This window comes from Artibeus jamaicensis, unplaced genomic scaffold, assembly GCF_021234435.1.
Source record: "Artibeus jamaicensis isolate MK-2021 breed Jamaican fruit bat unplaced genomic scaffold, CSHL_Jam_final contig_387, whole genome shotgun sequence".
NCBI classification, from domain to species: Eukaryota; Metazoa; Chordata; class Mammalia; order Chiroptera; family Phyllostomidae; genus Artibeus; species Artibeus jamaicensis.
In genome coordinates, this window is record NW_026521812.1 from 10,726,642 (window position 1) to 10,743,951 (window position 17,310).

Here is a 17,310-nt window from a genome sequence, read left to right on the forward strand (position 1 = left end):
CATGAGCACACAGATGAAAGTACGTTGTGGTAGTTGCCCCACTCTGACAGGGTTCAAGTATCAAGGCCCACCCTCTGGAGCAGGGTCCCAGCTGTTTTCCGGTGAGGAGCTGCTCATCTGAAGGCAGATTGCTCTGACCCACAGCAGAAGATGCTGACAATGTACTCCTGCCTGGAGGCAGAGAGCATGGAGCCCAGGAGGCTGGTCGCGTTGCAGCCTGGACCCTCCTACCCACAGGTGGGTGATAAGCCAGTGAGCCAAGCTAGCTCCACTGTGTGCCCCATAAGTATTTTCAAATACGTGTGTGTCCATGTGTGTGTTGGGATATGGGATGTTATGACTGAATTGTGTTTCCCTCCAGATGTATACATTGAAATTCTAACCGCCTGAGTTATTATTGTGTTTGGAGATGAAGCCTTTAAAAAGGGTAATTAAGATTAAATGAGGCCATAAAGGTTGGGACCACAGCAATAGGTCTGGTGTCCTTATGAGAAGAAAAGGAGACACCAAGGTCATGTACACACAGAGAAGAAAGTCCATGTGAGGACAAATCAAGAAGTTAGTTGTTTGTCAGCCAGGGAAAGAGGCTTCAGGAGAAACCAAATTTGCCAGCCCCTTGATCTTGGACCTCTAGCCTTATGAACTCTGCAAAAATAAATTTCTGTTGTTTAAGCCACCCAGTTTTTGTATTTTGCTGTTACACCCCAGGTGACTAATATGTGGGGTAGGAGTGTCCCTTCTCCCTGTTTGCTGTATAAGCTCCCAGGGTGGCTGTTACCTCCTGGGAAGCACAGCAGATGGCAGTGGTGTCCTGTGAGTCTGTACAGCCAGCCAGCCTGTCACCCTGTGGCTCCAGCTCAGATAATGAAAGGGTCGGGGATGTGAACTTCAAGGGCCAGGGTTTTTCGTAGGAAAAATCAACAACTTTGCATTAAAATGTCCATATAAGTATTAATCGAACCGGGGTGTAGAAAGCAAATGAGATACCATTTAAAAGGAGAAATAAGGAACACAACTTTGAAGCATTCAGCGTGCCTGCCGTCTTCCTCCCTGCAGTTCCATGACGATTTGCTGTTGTTTTATGGCGTCTAAGTGCAACCCTCTCCATAGCTCCCAGAGGTGTCCGCCTCTGGGGCTCCCTGGCTACACGCCCTGCAGAGGCCTGCTGAGGCAAAACTGAACACATGGCTGGTCAGCTTCGTACTGACACCAGGAATACTTTAATCTCCCTGTTGCCATAATTGGGCTATTTTCTCAGCACAGTTCCGGAGCCCAAACTGCCCTCTGTTCCTTAGGAGGCTCTTAGGGATGGAAACTTAACTAATTTGTCAGGCAGGTAGCTATCACCTCCTCCTTCACGACACTCCTATCCAGATGTTTCATCGCAAACTCACAACAGTTAAGAGTAGACAGAGATTCATCCCTCCCCTGTTTATACAGACTTTGACCATATATCCGGGCTTCCTTTCTGAGCGCATGTGTACATGTGCCCAAGACTTTCACCCAGACAGAACACTTTTAAAGGATCACAATGATTTCCTTTGTGACATAATTGCCAAAAATTAGACAAAAACTTCAAGCCTTCTTTTCCCTTGAGCATTGGAAATCATGTGTTCTAGACAGTGCCTGGAGATGAAATACAGACAAATGGCTACGACTATGATAATACATGGGAAATGCATTGCACTCAACACTCAAAATTGTCTGTGTGTGAATGACCACAAGTAAATGCACCCCAGTGGACAGAGAACCGGCCCAAACAAGTATCTCCTGCTCAGTCCTGTGAAACTCTAAGGTGAGTCTCAATTTACTTGGATATGAACATAAACAGGTAACTCATGTCTTGCCCACTGAAAAAAATTATAAACTATAATCATATCTTGCCTATGAGAAGTTGGATTAATAAAGGCAGGTAAGGTATTATGTTTGAGACACATATAAAGACATAGACATTGCTTTAGAGAGTGTTTTGGAAAATCATTTGTTAGGTGCTTTAAAGATAAACCTGATTTTCCAAAAGATATCTGGCTTTGGCCAAAACTTGATAAGGCAGAATTCCTTAAAATGAGTTTTCTGGAATTCTATTCTTTGGAATATTAATATTTCTTATGAAAAAAGCATTTTGTGTTCACATATTTTGGATAGTACTATATATTTAATTTTTTAAAAATTGATGGCTTAACATCTACAAAATGACCAGCTGATTCTAAGTAAGCCCTAGCTCACCAACACCATCTGGCGACTTTAGATAACCCCAAACTATATCCTCCGATAGTCACAGTGAACACGAATTTCACAAGGTGCCACTTTCCAACTTAGCTAGCTGATACTGAACCTGTGCAACCAGCTTGCCCATTTCTTTAGATGTAAAGAAACCACAATAAGGTGCTTGCTTGCCTACAGGTTTGTGCTCTCTCTCTCTCTGCCTTGCGACCTACCCTGGTGCTATTTGTGTGCACAGGGAACTATGAGTATAATAAACCTGGGAAAGTATTGGTGCTTTTTGTCTTCTATTTTCATTTGGCCTCACTACACCTCATCCACTATTACATTGTTAAAACAAAGTCGTGGATTAAGAAAAATTTAATATACTTCTTTATTGCCGTAGTCACAAAGATATTAATATGTAAATATGCACTTTAAATTTTCAATGGCCAACTTATTGGGCTATGAGATCTTTTTTGAGCAGCACATCTTACAGAACAAGCATTTTGGAATTCCCCTCTGGGAGCTACAATTCTAGGTAGATACTGATGATCTGTGTAGGAGACTTGGTGTGTCAGTACTTTCTGAAGATAAAAATGCACCAGCATCATTGTGAAATACAATCAATCATTATAGTCCAAGGAACTCAACTCTGACATGACATTTAACCTATAAATTTTCTTTTCATCAAAGATTTGGCACAAAAACACTGAATAGTAACATCTGAATGCACTTACAAAGTTCATGGAGTCTGTACAAAGTTCATGGAGTCCATAAATCTATTACCCTTCCTAATTTGAATACATCCTTTGTGCATAAGACAAGTGCTTACTAGATGTCTTCTCTTTTATATTCATCAGGTACCTTAACCTTAACCTGTTCAAGTTGAACCAATTTTCACATTCCCATTCTATTTTCCTCAGCTGACATTTTTATATAGCCATCCACTTATGCCAGGAATCCAGGAACCTATCAGTCACTTCATTGTCCCTCACACAGCACCATCCACTGTCCATTAACCGCTTTGTTTCAGCATGTCTCATGTGATATCTACCCTCTTCACCTGCAGTACAGGTCCTAGTCCACACCCTCGACATCTCAGATCTCAGCCATCGTTGCAGAGTCTGGCTAGTCTCCCTTTTCCTGATTCTCCCCATTGCTCTAGTAGTCTTTCCTTCATATTGACACCACTGTGACTTTTCTAAAGTCCATTTTTATTATATTATTCTGTTCTTATAAACCACGTGCCAATCGCTTCACCATCATGCTATGTAAAAATAAAGTCCAAGTGCCTTACTTTGTCACACCATTTTCCTGCCATCTCGTCTATGCCCTCTTTTCTAATCATCTCTGGATGCCCATTTACAGCACAGGATAGGACCCAGTTATATTAATCCTGCTTCTCTGCTCCCAACATGACCAGCGGTGCTATGCCTTGGCACTTTCCCACTTTTTACCAGGAACCACCTTACCCCCACATCGACACCCTAATCATCTTTCCTCCACTCATCTTTCAAGACCAAGCTCAACAATATCCGTGCCTATGAAGTATTTCCTGGCCCCTTTCCTGTCTTCCCCCACAATATATTATACTTCTTTGTCCACATGTTTGTTTTTTCCAGCATTCCTAGAGGTAAAAGATTGTGTGTTACCAATCTTAGCATCTCCAAAGCCTGACAGAGAACTTGATCCAGTGAAAAGCATTTTACAAATGCTTTTTCAGCAGGAGGACCATCATTTCCTTTCACATACAAAATAATACAAACTATGACTGTGTGTTTCTGTGTTTATGTCACATATTAGTATGACTGAAAAGCGCCTGCTCTAAATTAGCCACCCGATACTGCTTCTTCCTGTCTAATATGATTGGAAAGCAAAGAAGAAACACACATTTCTCTTCAGGTTTTTTCCTCAAATCATCCTGTAACAGAGCAGTGAATTTCATCATTTTTGCCTCATCTCGAAACTCCAGTCATTATTATTTTTGGAAACCAAAAAGAATGATTCCCATTTTTGATTTTTCCTCAGAGTAAATGTAGCTGCCTGGGCACATATCCATGATGGTACTCAGACAGGCTGGAAGTACTTTTTACAGTCCTCATATTTCAGGTCCTTAGGAGGCAAAGAACGAGTGAAACCTTTTACCTGCCATTTTTACATTTTTAGAGAAGTAGAGGATGGCAGAACTGCTCAGAGGCTTGCAGGAGGGGAACATCGTCTCAACTCTGGATCATGCAAAAGGACTCAATGCCGAGACTCAGACAGAGAGTTCTTGCCATTTGTATCTAAGTGTAGGGCCAAAGAGGAAATGTAAAAATTTGATTTCCCGGAGACAAATTTCTTAAATGAATCTGAAGCCAGTTCTTGTCAGAGTTTTAAGAGCTATTGCAAATTGCTAATTGTTAAGGTTTGTAATCCTGGGTCAACCTGATTAGTTATTAGTTATCAGTACCTAATAAATGGTTCATACAAAGAGAATGGTCAAGTTAACCACATTTAAAAATCACTTCATCTCCAGTTTCCTGTCTATAGTCCCTATTAGAATTATTATAAAAGAAATAGATTTTAAAAGTACCTTCCAAGAAAAAAACGTGTTTTCAAAATAAATCCTTCCTTGATTTTAAAATGTCCTGCATATTTTTTATGGAAACACTTTATCCCTGTGGATACAAAAAGCTATTGCCCTTAAAGCTTAAGGCTAGGGAGGAGGTAGTAAAGACGCCGCTTTGAACTTGAAAAAAAACAGAATAGAGCTTTAATACTTACAGCTGTCCTCTTCTTCAGTTATACATTTCACAACATAACAGGCGTAGATGAACCCTGCCAGCTGAAACAAAACAGAGATGCTTTAGACATGAGGCAAAGGCAACAGAGCTGGATCTCGCTGGGGAAGGACTTTTCAGAGGCCGGCAGTTCACGACTAGATTTAGAGTTCCAAAACGGTTCATCAGACTGGGTCTCGCTCCAGCGTGGGTCCTTGATTCAAGTGATGTTTGTTTGCCTTATAAGTAAATATTGTCCTCTGACCTGCAATTATGCGCAAGATTTGTTAATTGCCAGGCAATCTAACGTAAGTTATTGTAAGTGCAGGAAGAGAGAAAAAGAATTATGGTCTTTCATTAATACATTACCATTTGCATTTGTGCCAATCAACTTCTGATTTACTGACATTAGTCACTGACTATCATAAAAAAGTTTTCAGGGAAAAATATCAAGGAGATTCCATGGTATATTGCATGAACACTTTATTAGTAAAATGTTATTTAGACCTGAAGCAGCAGCCAGGCATACCAAGTATAATTAGGAAGATATTTTACAGAGAAACCATGAGGTGGATGGCTGGAGGTAATGGGTATTACCAAGCACTGGATTTAGGATTGCAAACATCATGTCGCCCTTTCTGAAACATGCTACACAAAGGTCCCTATGGTTGGGCAAGTCTTCACTTCTTATTGCCCATAAAGAAACACACCAAAGTCCTTTGACATCTATCATCTATTTCCTTAGATTAAATGGTTTTGTATCTACTCATACCAGCATAATATTTATTTAGTCAAATTATGAACACTGGTGGACAAAAGCAAACTAAAAAGTTTCCTGATAAGTGGAAAAACTATTACTCAAAATAATCCAGTTTGGGGGAATCTTTAAAAGTGTGTCCTCAGAACAGTGATGGAGATTAATCACAAGGCACGGATCCGGCTGGGGACTGACCCTCCACACAGCATCTGATGCAGGGAAGGGACTGTGAGGAAAGGCTGCTGTCTTCCATCTGGAAGCTAAAAACCAGGGATGCTGTGATAAGCCTAATGAAGTTTCTTTGTTAGCTGACAGCGGTCCTTGTGGAAGACATGAGTGGAACATTTTAAGTCAGAGGGGAAACTGATAGCTATTTAACGAGCACAGACCATTTGGAGACAAAGGGGGGCCCGGTTAAAAAAACTTCAGAAAATCTCTAATTTGGGTTTGAGGGAGGAAGCATGTTCTCTTCTAAGGAGAGTGGGCAGGGGATGAAGCAGTGGCTATCCAGAAACACTGACCCTGTCGGGGGAGGAATGGGTGGGAGAGAAGGCCTGTACCGCATATTCTTCAAGGGCTTTTGGTTCCAGATCCTGGATGAGAGGGAACGTGTACCCCTGCCCTCCAACCCCCAAATGTGGTATGTGAACTAGCTACACACAATAGACGGTTAAATAAGGATACCACTGATGTTACATTAGCAGAGTTAGTTTTCTTTGTAAAAAATATCTTTAAAAGTAATCAAATCATCATTTTTCTCTTTGAATTATATGTTGCTATTGGCAATCAAATAGTGATAGTAAGAGCTATTTCCTTATATAATAGAATTATCAAAATTATTGTTTTATTGGACTTACTTTTTGAGTACAGGATACTATTAAAAAACCAGTGTCTCCCATTTGGTTTTAAGAAAGATTTTGATTTGGCTAAACAAAATCACGTGGTAGTTTGATCATTTTATGGGTACAGTGATCCCTCACCTATCATGGGAGTCACGTTCCAGAGACACCTGTGATGGTGATAATCCGCAAAGTAGCAGCATTATATTTATTTCATTTTATATATATATATATATATATATATATATATATATATATATACACACACACACACATATATATATATATATATATATATATATATATATATATATATATAGGCTTTATAAACCATTCCCACACTCCTATAAATCTTTCCCACCCTCTTATTAACCTTTCCCACACTCTTATAAACACTTCCTATGCTCTTAAACACTTTCTACGCTCTTAAACCTACGTGATTTTAACAACATATAAAATTCTATGTGGGTACTCACCAGTGAGTATACAGTCAGTCGTCCCTCGCTACATTGCAGTTCACTTATTGCAGCTTCACTGTATCTCGGGTTTTTTAAAAGACCTGCAATAAGTGAACCTCAATATAGCGAGGGACGACTGTACTAAAAAACCCCAAATTATACTAACTCTTTGTCTTTCATCCACCAGGACCCATAAAAATGCTCTAATCCTTGAGTGACCCAGTCCCATGGACACTCTGTCACTGGTACTTGGATATGACTGTGACCAGGTAAAGAGGAAAAAAAAAAAAAAAGAGGAAATGGGTCTCACTGCAAGCTCTGGATATATCTGGAGTTTCTCTCCTTCTTCCACATGAAGTTCTTACTATCCATAGCTAAATGCTACAAATTTATCAATTATTGATCTATTGTTTTTAATTTTAAATACTTGTTACTTGAATTATCCATAAACAATATATTTTTAAATAAAATCACAAACTTTTATTTTGATTGTTACTCATCATTTCATTTTTGGGGGGATAAAAATGTAGGTAAACACCACTGATAAATTCTGAGATTCAGGGCCAATAAGCTTACATTTTTCATTAAGGTGCCACCAGATCCCAGATTATCACCTGTACTGCTCTCCCAGGATGCAGAGAAGGCACTGTATTCTGCTTACCAGTGATCTTTTACTTGTGTTGGGTTGCATTCCTTACCTATCAGGGGAGGTCCTTTGATACAAAAGTAAATCATGCTGCATTTCATTACAAAAACATGCTGATTAAGAGAACTGTAGCTTTTAAATTGGTCACCTCTAAATACAAATGAAAATTTGTTTCCCCTAATTAATCGAGATTCATAAACTCTATTAGTTCTAATTTTCTTATACCTTATACATTTCTAATTTAATTTTGAATCCTACAGCAATTTCTAAAACTTGCCCTCAGAAAAGGGGTTTAAAATAACCTCTAACAACTCCGACTGTCACCTGTAATGTTCAACTCTGCTAATTTCCACTTGGGCTGCACAGATGAACTAACTAAGCCAGGGTTTCTCAACCTCAGCATCATGGGCATCTTGGCTTGAGCAACCTTTTTTGTGAGGTCTGTTGTGCATTATAGGATAGTTGACTAGCAACATCCTACCATCAAGACAGTTGACAATTGGGACAATCAAAAATGTCAGCAGACAGTGTCATATGTTCCTTAAGGGGACAAAATTGCCCCTGGTTAGATACAATCCTATCCTAAAGGAATTTGCAATCTGGTAGTAAGGATACAACTGTAATTGTAATTTGAAGTAAATTAAGATACATGTCAGAAGGAAGGAAGGAAATTGAATATCTACTAAGTGACAAACAAAAACAAACTGCATGTTTATGAAGTGATTACTGAAAAATTTTTTTTCATCAAATACAAATCTTTCCTAATGTGATGATTAGCTCCCTTTCTGGCCTTATTTTCCACCCCTGCTAGTCTCAAAGTTAGCACCAGTTAGTAAGTTGATGGTGGTTTGCTGAAATATATCAGGTGGCTTTCTTCCTCTGTTTTTTAACCCATTAACCCATTCTGCCAACCAAGCACGTGAATGTCCCACACATCCTCCCTTCTCTCCCTGGTCAGCCTTGCACTTTTAGGACTGAATTAAAGCATTGTCTCCCCCAGGAGCTGACAATTCATTATCAGGGTACGTGTGCGTTGGCAGTTTGGAGATACTCTTCTAGATACGGAAGAGCGTTGAGTGGAATAAATGAGGGAAAAGGAGAAGATATAGTCCAAGCAGAACTCAGAAAAGCTCTCGGAAGATGTGAATCATATTCAGGGAGGAGCAAATGACCCCAGTTCCAAAGAGTGTGGGCCATGTGAAGGGGGTGGCGATGCCCAAAGCAGCAAACAGTGACCGTGCGGTCATAGTAAATCTGAGTACGTGGAATTCAAATATAATTATTTCTATTTTAAAAAGATGGCCAGAATAATAATGACAAGTACCAGTGATATACTAGACAAACATACAATTATCCTCTTGTAAAAACCCCAAACATCCCAGTTGTTTTAGTCTTTGGAATTCAAAGCTGAGCTAAGTCTAAATCTGTTTATGCTCATTCATCTTTTCACCTTGATGAGTCTTAATACGATTTGTTCACTTCTAATCCACCTTACAGGGAATTACATATTATCTCGATAGTATTATTGGCTGAGAGAAAATATTTTCTCACTATAAATAAATCAGATTAAACTTTGTTTTTTACCTGCAAACCAAATTATGATGGTACACCCCAGAAATTCACTTAGAAGCTAATAGATAAGAGGAAATCAATGCCTTTTGGTATTTTTAAAAATTTAATTGTAGAAATTGAAAGTGTAACAACCTTAGTGTTTAAAATACTGTCATTTGGACTTCTGTTTCCAAGAAGTTGGAATAGACTTACTTTTCTGTAACTACCCTACTATGTACAACTAAAACTTCTGGGCATTGTATATGAAATAAACATAGGATGAATCTCAAACGTAGAATGAAGCTAGGGTGGCTGGGAATCTTGGGATGCAAGGAAGGACATGGGAATGAGTATTCAGTATTTTTCTTTTGTCTCATATGTACCACCAGGCTTGGAGTAAAGAAGCCCACAACCCAGAAATGACAATGGACACAGACAAGAAATGCTTTCTCTCTCCAGCCACAGAACCAGGACAAGGATAGCCTAACAAGACAAAAAAACATTTAGGACAATAACAGCTCTTATTCAGTGAACACCTCAGGAAAAAAAGTGTAACCCCACTCTCCAGCCATACCAGCTAACGCTGGGAGCCAACGCTTCCCTCCTGGCTAGGCCGTGGTGTCTGAGAAGTCAGGTCGGGAGCCTGGGCTTTCCTTCCTGCCAGGAGGGAGAAGACCCTCCTCCCTCATGGCAGGAGAGACCACTTTGGGAACTGTGACATCTAACCTCACTCAGTACTAGGGACACACCCTTCCCCTCCCACCTGGGGAGGTGTCAGAGAAGATCCAGTGGAGAATTAGAACATTCGCCAATGCCCCACAGTAATGAGACCAATCCCCTGCCATTGTCGTGTCTGTTGAAGCACCTGAAAGCAGAAACAAGTCACTACTACCCCTCAAAGCCATGGAGGTATCAGTGAAGGGTGAGTAGAAAGCAGGACCCTCTGCTGTTTCCCAGCCTTAATGCGAAGGCTTGCTCCCTCGTGTTCTAGTAGTCTGAGTGGGAACATTGGACTGAGTCAGTGTCCCTCCTCCTCCCCTGCCAAAGAGGTATCAGAGGAAGTCAGCTAAAATAGAAGGTTTACGAAAGATCTAGATTTTCATAACATAACACCCAAATGTTCATATGTCAATTTAAATTACTCATCATCCCAATAAGGATGAGGTTCTCAATCTGAATAGAAAAAGAAAAAAACAATGGAAGCCAACAGAGAGCAAGATGACAGAGATGTTAGAATTGTCTGACAAATATTTTAAAGTAGATATCATAAAACTGCTTCAACAAACAATTACAAACATGCTTGAAATGAATAAACATAGTGAAATCAAGGGAATAGAAGATGTACAGAAGAACCATATTGAAAATTTAAAACTTGAAAAGTACAATAATGACAAAAACCCCTGAATAATGGAGGAGGCACAGGAATCAGTGAACTTGAAAACAGAACAATAGAAGTAACCCAATGTGAATGAAAAAAAAAATGCATTGAAAGTACACTGAACGTCGAACACAGATCCTCATAGACCCATGGCACTATAATGAAACACTTCACATTTGTGTCATGGTACTCTGGGAAATGAAGAGAGAGCAGGACTGAAAAAGTACTTGAAGAAATGAAAACTTGCTAAAATTGTCAAAAGACATAAACTTACATATTCAAAAAGTTGGATGAAGCCCAGTTGACTGAAGCTCAAACAGAATGATCTAAAAGAAATTCATACCAAGATACATGAAAGTCAAATTGTGAAAAACAAAAGACAAAAATTGTGAAAGCAGAAAGAGAATATATATATTTGGCCTGAGTCTCTACAAGAGATTCAGCCATTGCACTCCTGGTCATTTATCCCAGAGCTATGAGGACATGTTCACACAAAAACATGTACACTAATGTTTATAGCAGCTTTGGCCAAAGACTAGACACAAACCAATGTCTTTCAGTGGGTGCATGATTAAACCAACAGTGGTATCCCCATATCATGGAACATTCCTTGGCAATAAAAAGAAGTGGCTATTCATACATGCAACAGCCTGCATGAATTTCCCTAGTTATGCTGAGTGGAAAAGTCAACCCTAAAGGTTATATGCTGTATGGTTCTATTGATAGAGTATTCTTGATGTGACAAAAATATAGAGGTGAGGAACAGAGATTTATGGTTGCTGAGATGTGTGGGGGATCACAGTAATGTGAATAAGGCCATAAAAAGGCAACCTGAGGGACTCTTGTGAGGGAACCATGTGGCACCTTTGCTGCATCAATAGTACTAGTATTAGTACTATTAGTATTAGTACTAATAGTAATAATAGTATTGTTAGCATTAGTACTAGTATCAGTACTAGTATTAGTACTAATTAGTACTATTAGTATAGTACTAATACTGTACTATACTGTACAGTACTAATACTGTACTATAGTTTTGCAATATATTTTCATTGTGGGAAACTGGGTAAAGGGTACAGAGGACCTCACTGTATTATTTTATACAATTGCTTCTGGTCTACAATGATCTCAGATAAAAGTTTTAATTTAAAAATAATACATTTTAAGGTGTTATTATTAATGTTAAAATTTTGTATTATAATTTTTAGGTACAATAATTTTAAAAAGGTGGATATACTTATGTTCTTAAGTACAAAGATATTTTAATTCTGAGCCATTAGACAAAATTGAAGTCCACAGTAGTTTTTGATATTGATACAATATCTAATCAGTATTCAACACTTTTTTTTGGACTGGGAGTGAAGATTGGGGTTGGAAAAGACGATTTTTTAATGTACAATTATCTGATTCTCAGATATATTAGTTCTATAATTCATTGAAATTAAATCATCTATTTTTGTTCTAAATTCACCATTCAGATTCTAGAAACCCGTGCTTTTTGTACTATGAATTTGAATAGAAGGATATTATGCCCTCACTGAATATTCTTTTAAGTTGTAAATATCTTACCTGATCTTTTGCATCTTTTTCCATTTATACAATTTGAGATTGCTTCAGCAAAGGATTCCAATATGATTATATCAGTGCTTTTAATGAAGGTCTTTTATATCCACTTTTTAATGGGGGCTGCTGGGTCCTCTTTGTTGTCCACCAGGTGATTTGTCTCCCGTGCTGAGCCACTGGATGGACTATCAGGGCGCACGCTGCAAGTTTTCTGTGCTAGGAATAATCCAGGTGCAGGTATCACCTTCAGTAACTCACGGAGGATTGCCTTTAGGGCTATTGTGAATGTTCACAGCCTACTGAGTCAGAAAAGCTTTTGAGAGGATCAGAAATATATCTTAATACCAGCTTCAGGCATTGTGCTGCATCACCAAGCGTGACTGCATTAAGCACTTTTTAAAAGATTAAATAAAAGTAGACATACATGCAAACTTGTATTATCTACTTAAGGCTGGGAAGTGGACTAAACCAAATGGCAATACTGGCTTAACCAATAATTTCCCATTATAAATTGGCCTCTGGTAAATGGTAGACTTTTTTTTCATGGAAAACTTACCAAATAGTTACCCAGGTTCAAATGAGTGTAACATTTTAGTAAAATTGGTAGAGCAGAAGATACTCAGGTAGGGTGAAAGATGACCAATAAAAGTCAAATGTCATCATGGTTAATGTTTCTCTCAGAGTTTAAGTATCAGATTGACTTTAAAAACTGTATTGACAGTAGCAGTTCAACCATACTATAGACATGACAGCTGGGAGGTGATAAAAGAAATGGCTTCTTTAGTTCAAAAGAACTGTCACAAGATGCCTTCCATTTTTGAGGTGGCAGCCATAATGGGAGTTCTCAACTACAACTCTTCATTGAAAATAGCTGGCATTATGTTGTACACCTAAAGCTAATATGCTATTATATGTCAATTATATCACAATTAAGAAATGGAACGTGTATTGTACAAAGCAACCTATCACCAATACCCCATTATTTTAGTAGTAAAACTAAGTAAGATTGTACAACAGGGACTCTATTTATAATGAAGCCTTTGAGAAAGTACAATTTTAAAATGTTCTGTTGAATGTAAATAATCAATACTGCTGGGCAGAAATTTTCAGCAAATAAGTACATAATTCCTCTGTGAGCAAATGGTACAAATAGTTTTTTTCTCAGAGTTAATAGGGAAACTAAAGCAAAATTAATTCTACTAGTAACACATACACAAAAGATTTAGCACATTTTAGGTATGTCAACATTTATAGACAAGGTTTCTGTATTGATATGTACATTAAAAAACCTACACAGAATTAGATATTGAAAAATGTGTAAAGTAAAAAAACTAATGTTAAAAAATTATTTTATCTTGTTTACTTGTGGTGTGCAAAAAGTTTGAAAGCAGTGATATTGAATATTTGCCATTTTTGAATAAACTTTTATTTTGGAATAAAAAATAGACAAGCATAAAAATTTCAGTTATTTCATTGGAGAGAGTGTGTTGTTCCAATTATGGTGTTACTGTATGTAGTTAACGAATTATTAATAAGAAAAGGAAGCAAATGGAGTTAGACATTGAGCTTAATTAACAGGGGAGCATAAGCATATTTACTTCACCAGGAAACTACAACTTCACACCCAAAGGATCCTAGCATTGCTCTGAGGATGTTAACACTCCTTCCTTCCCTGACCGGGCACTAGATTGTTGAGGGGTAAAGGGGTAGGTGCTTGACCTGAGAGGTACATCAGTCTAACTAGTTGGTTGACCCATCAGAGCCTGTGAAAGCTGGACAAGTTGACTGGTTCTGTGAAAAAGCACCTGGTCCATACCAAGCCCAAGCTAATATAATCCCAGGGAATCAAAAAAGCTCTTTCCCTCTCTCTCTCCCCCTCTCTCTCTCTCTCTCGTGACCTGCACTAGCATCATGCACTCACGCATCTTCTCTCCATACCCATGTGGCCCTAGCAGCTGTGTGGCTGATGGCTACTTGGAGTCCACATGCAGGCTCCAGGCAGCAGCCTGAATACTTCAGCACAGCAATGGATTGAATCTGGGAACATAAACTAAACTAGCTGGATGCTCCAAAAGGCTAAGCTTTCATATGAGGAAGAAACCCTGGCCCTTAGCCTTTGTTTTGGCCAGGCTGAGGACATGGCTGAACTTTTTCTATGGTGAGATGGAGGAAGATGGGAGATTGGAAACTCGGGGGGCAGCTTGTATTTCCATCTGAATGAACCATCTTGCCACACCACAGTCTCCCATGTGTGGCTCCTTGGAATACTTTTCTCATGATTCCATGGAAAATCCTGATTTCCACCAATAGTAATGACAGTGGGAATAAAAAGCCAAATTCTTCTTAAGACACTAGGAGAATTGTACTGGAATACTAGTCGCTAAAAGAACCAATATTAAAAGAAGATATTAAAAGTATATTAACATTTCTTTCTTTTTCAGAGGTGCTAGATTAGAAAATAAGGAAAATGTAGAGAATATATTTCATTTGAGTCTGCAGCGCATATTACCACACCGAATTTTACGAACCACACATAAGATGACATCACCAGAATGTGTATATGTGCACGTGTATGTATATGTATATGTATATGTACAAAACATGTAGGGAGACTACACACTGGACCATTATCTTATTAATAACCTGGACCCTGAAAAAAAGCAATGATGAAGAGATTAGATCTGTTTAGAATTGGAGGTAAGTTCCAAGAGGCATGCTTTGGGTGTCTCACCTTAAGTCCTCTTCTGTATGACATTTTAAACACCAAGGTCTAGTAATCAAATTTTGTAATTATGTGGAGGATGCGTAAACAAGTTGAGTGGCCCTAGGTTATCTGAAGAGAGTTACTGGCATATAAAGGGAGGTGAATAGCCCTGCTTAGTTCTGTCTTGTTGGTCAAAATGCTGACCCTGTGCAATGCTGGTATTGCAGATAAAGGAGACATCTAGATATAGTGGTAACTACACAGTGAAGAGAGATAGAGAAACGAGATATGATGAGTAAACTTCCAGTTCATAGAAGTCTCTCAATAAACATTTTGATGATAATGATGATGATGATGATGATGACAACTATGATGATGATGATGATGAAGGAGAATTCCCTATACAAAGTGATGGTTAACTGCTTCCTGGGAATATCACTGACAAGATGACCTCTCTGAGGTGAAGTCACCTCAGACATTTTAAATATGAGAAATGAATAAATTACCTTTGCTTAGAAATAAAAAATATATTGCCTAAAAATAAAAAGTCCATTTAGATGTTTTCTGTATAAATAATCCGTTAAATTAGCATTTGTCAAAGAACAGAGTGAATTCTTCAACTCATGGCAGATTAACAAGTATTCTGTATCTTACCATGTTCAAGTAACTGATAAAATACAACAAGCCATTTACTATTTGGAGGATGGTGGTGAATAAGATTTTATTTTTGGTCTCCAAGATTCTGTCTTGTCCACATCTCTTGAGGAATTGGGAGCTGTCTAGGATTTCTGTTTGAGCAGCAGTCACTCCTTCCAATCTCATTTGAGGATACTAATACCCATCAGAGACTGTTCTGGGATTGACCAGTTGTCATCTTCTCAATTAAAAATTGATTTCAGGTTGTTTCTTTACAGAAGTACAGCTGTACTTCTGTACAGAATCATAAATCTCATTAGGCAAACTACTTGTTCACTTCCAATACTCTGCTGGCTTATGGACGTTTTGGCATAGTTGGAGCTTGCAGACACAGACTATCCTGTCATAGTCCAGAACCTTTGGTCCAGGGTAACTGGTTGCGATTGGATATAAGAAAGCGTTAATGCTGCCCAAATTTGATGAATCTTAATAAGGCATTTTTACTTTTAGCAGATGAGTGCCAGGAGAGGTGATAAATAACTCATTCAGAACTATCAGAAATCATTTACTGATTAACATTATGTAAAAATGATAACAATAAGAATAGTGCTCTAACTGTACTAAAAATAAAAAAACTAAATTAAAAGGAGATATCAGGACATACCAGCTAGAGAGAAAAGTTGCTTCAAAATGTTATAGTGGCCCTGGCTGGTATAGCTCAGTGGGTTGAGTGTGGGCTTGTGAACCAAAGGGTTGCCGGTTCAATTCCCAGTCAGGGCACATGCCTGGGTTGCAGGCCAGGTCCCCAGTTTGGGGCATGCTAGAGGCAACCATACATTGATGTTTCTCTCCCTCTCATTCTCCTTCCCTTCTCCTCTCTAAAAATAAATAAATAAAGTATTTAAAAAATGTTATAATAATCTTAGATGTATTACTAAGGTTTTGAAAATACAGGTAAATAGAAACCTTAGAACAAATGGTTTCTCTACCATGATATCCTTGGGGATATGTTTTGTGCTCTATGAAAATATATTGTATGTAGCATTCAATAAAGCTTGCTTCTGAAACAAAGTACTAGATGTAATATGCAGCAGAGGAAGATGAATGGGAGTGTAGGCAGTAACAGAAAAAAACCCAAGGGGAGTAAGATATGGATTGGGAAAGACACAAATTTGAAGACCATTTTTTCAAAACAATTTTAAAAGGCATAAAACTAAATCAAAGTGTCATTTAAAGGGCTTGTCAACTCTATCTATGTGTAATAACTTTGGAGTCAGAATTTGGCTATGATTGGTGTTCTTTACAGATTCTTTTTCCTTTCTATCTGAGTTTCCTTATTTTCAACATAAATCTTAGATTACCTTCTTCATAGAACTCATAGGAATATGAGGGTGAAAGACTCAGTGTCAGCTACCACATAATGAAAGATTTCAATAAGTACTGATAACATAATCATGATCATTTAGGAATGCATAAGCTAGGAAAAACTGTTATTATATTTGTGTTTAACTTTTTTTTCAATGTTTAAACCTTAAAACAACCAGTCACCTGAATAACATTTTCACATCCTGGTAATGACTGGGAGGTAGAAAAGAAAAGGCTAGTGATTAATGATTAATATTCAAGCTAATAGCTAGTATTGTTAAATTGCCCACTATATTCTGAGCATATCCTAACATCTTTATAACTATTCTTCTATCTTTTCTTTCCAGAACCAAAAGGAGTGTTTCTACCATCACCTATGATTTATAAATGAGATAACTAAGACTTAGTGAAATTAAGTGATGTCCCAAGACTAACAGATAGTAAGG

General features: G+C 38.2%; 1 protein-coding gene across 1 annotated transcript in view; it reads right to left on the reverse strand.

Moving 5' to 3' along the window:
* The window catches only part of NKAIN2 (sodium/potassium transporting ATPase interacting 2), an 887,037-nt gene that overhangs the window by 14,845 nt on the left and 854,882 nt on the right, over nucleotides 1-17,310 (reverse strand). The window contains exon 5 of the mRNA XM_053664749.1: nucleotides 4,972-5,032. Coding sequence (XP_053520724.1) covers nucleotides 4,972-5,032 — 61 coding nt within the window. The remainder of the gene's footprint in view (nucleotides 1-4,971; nucleotides 5,033-17,310) is intronic.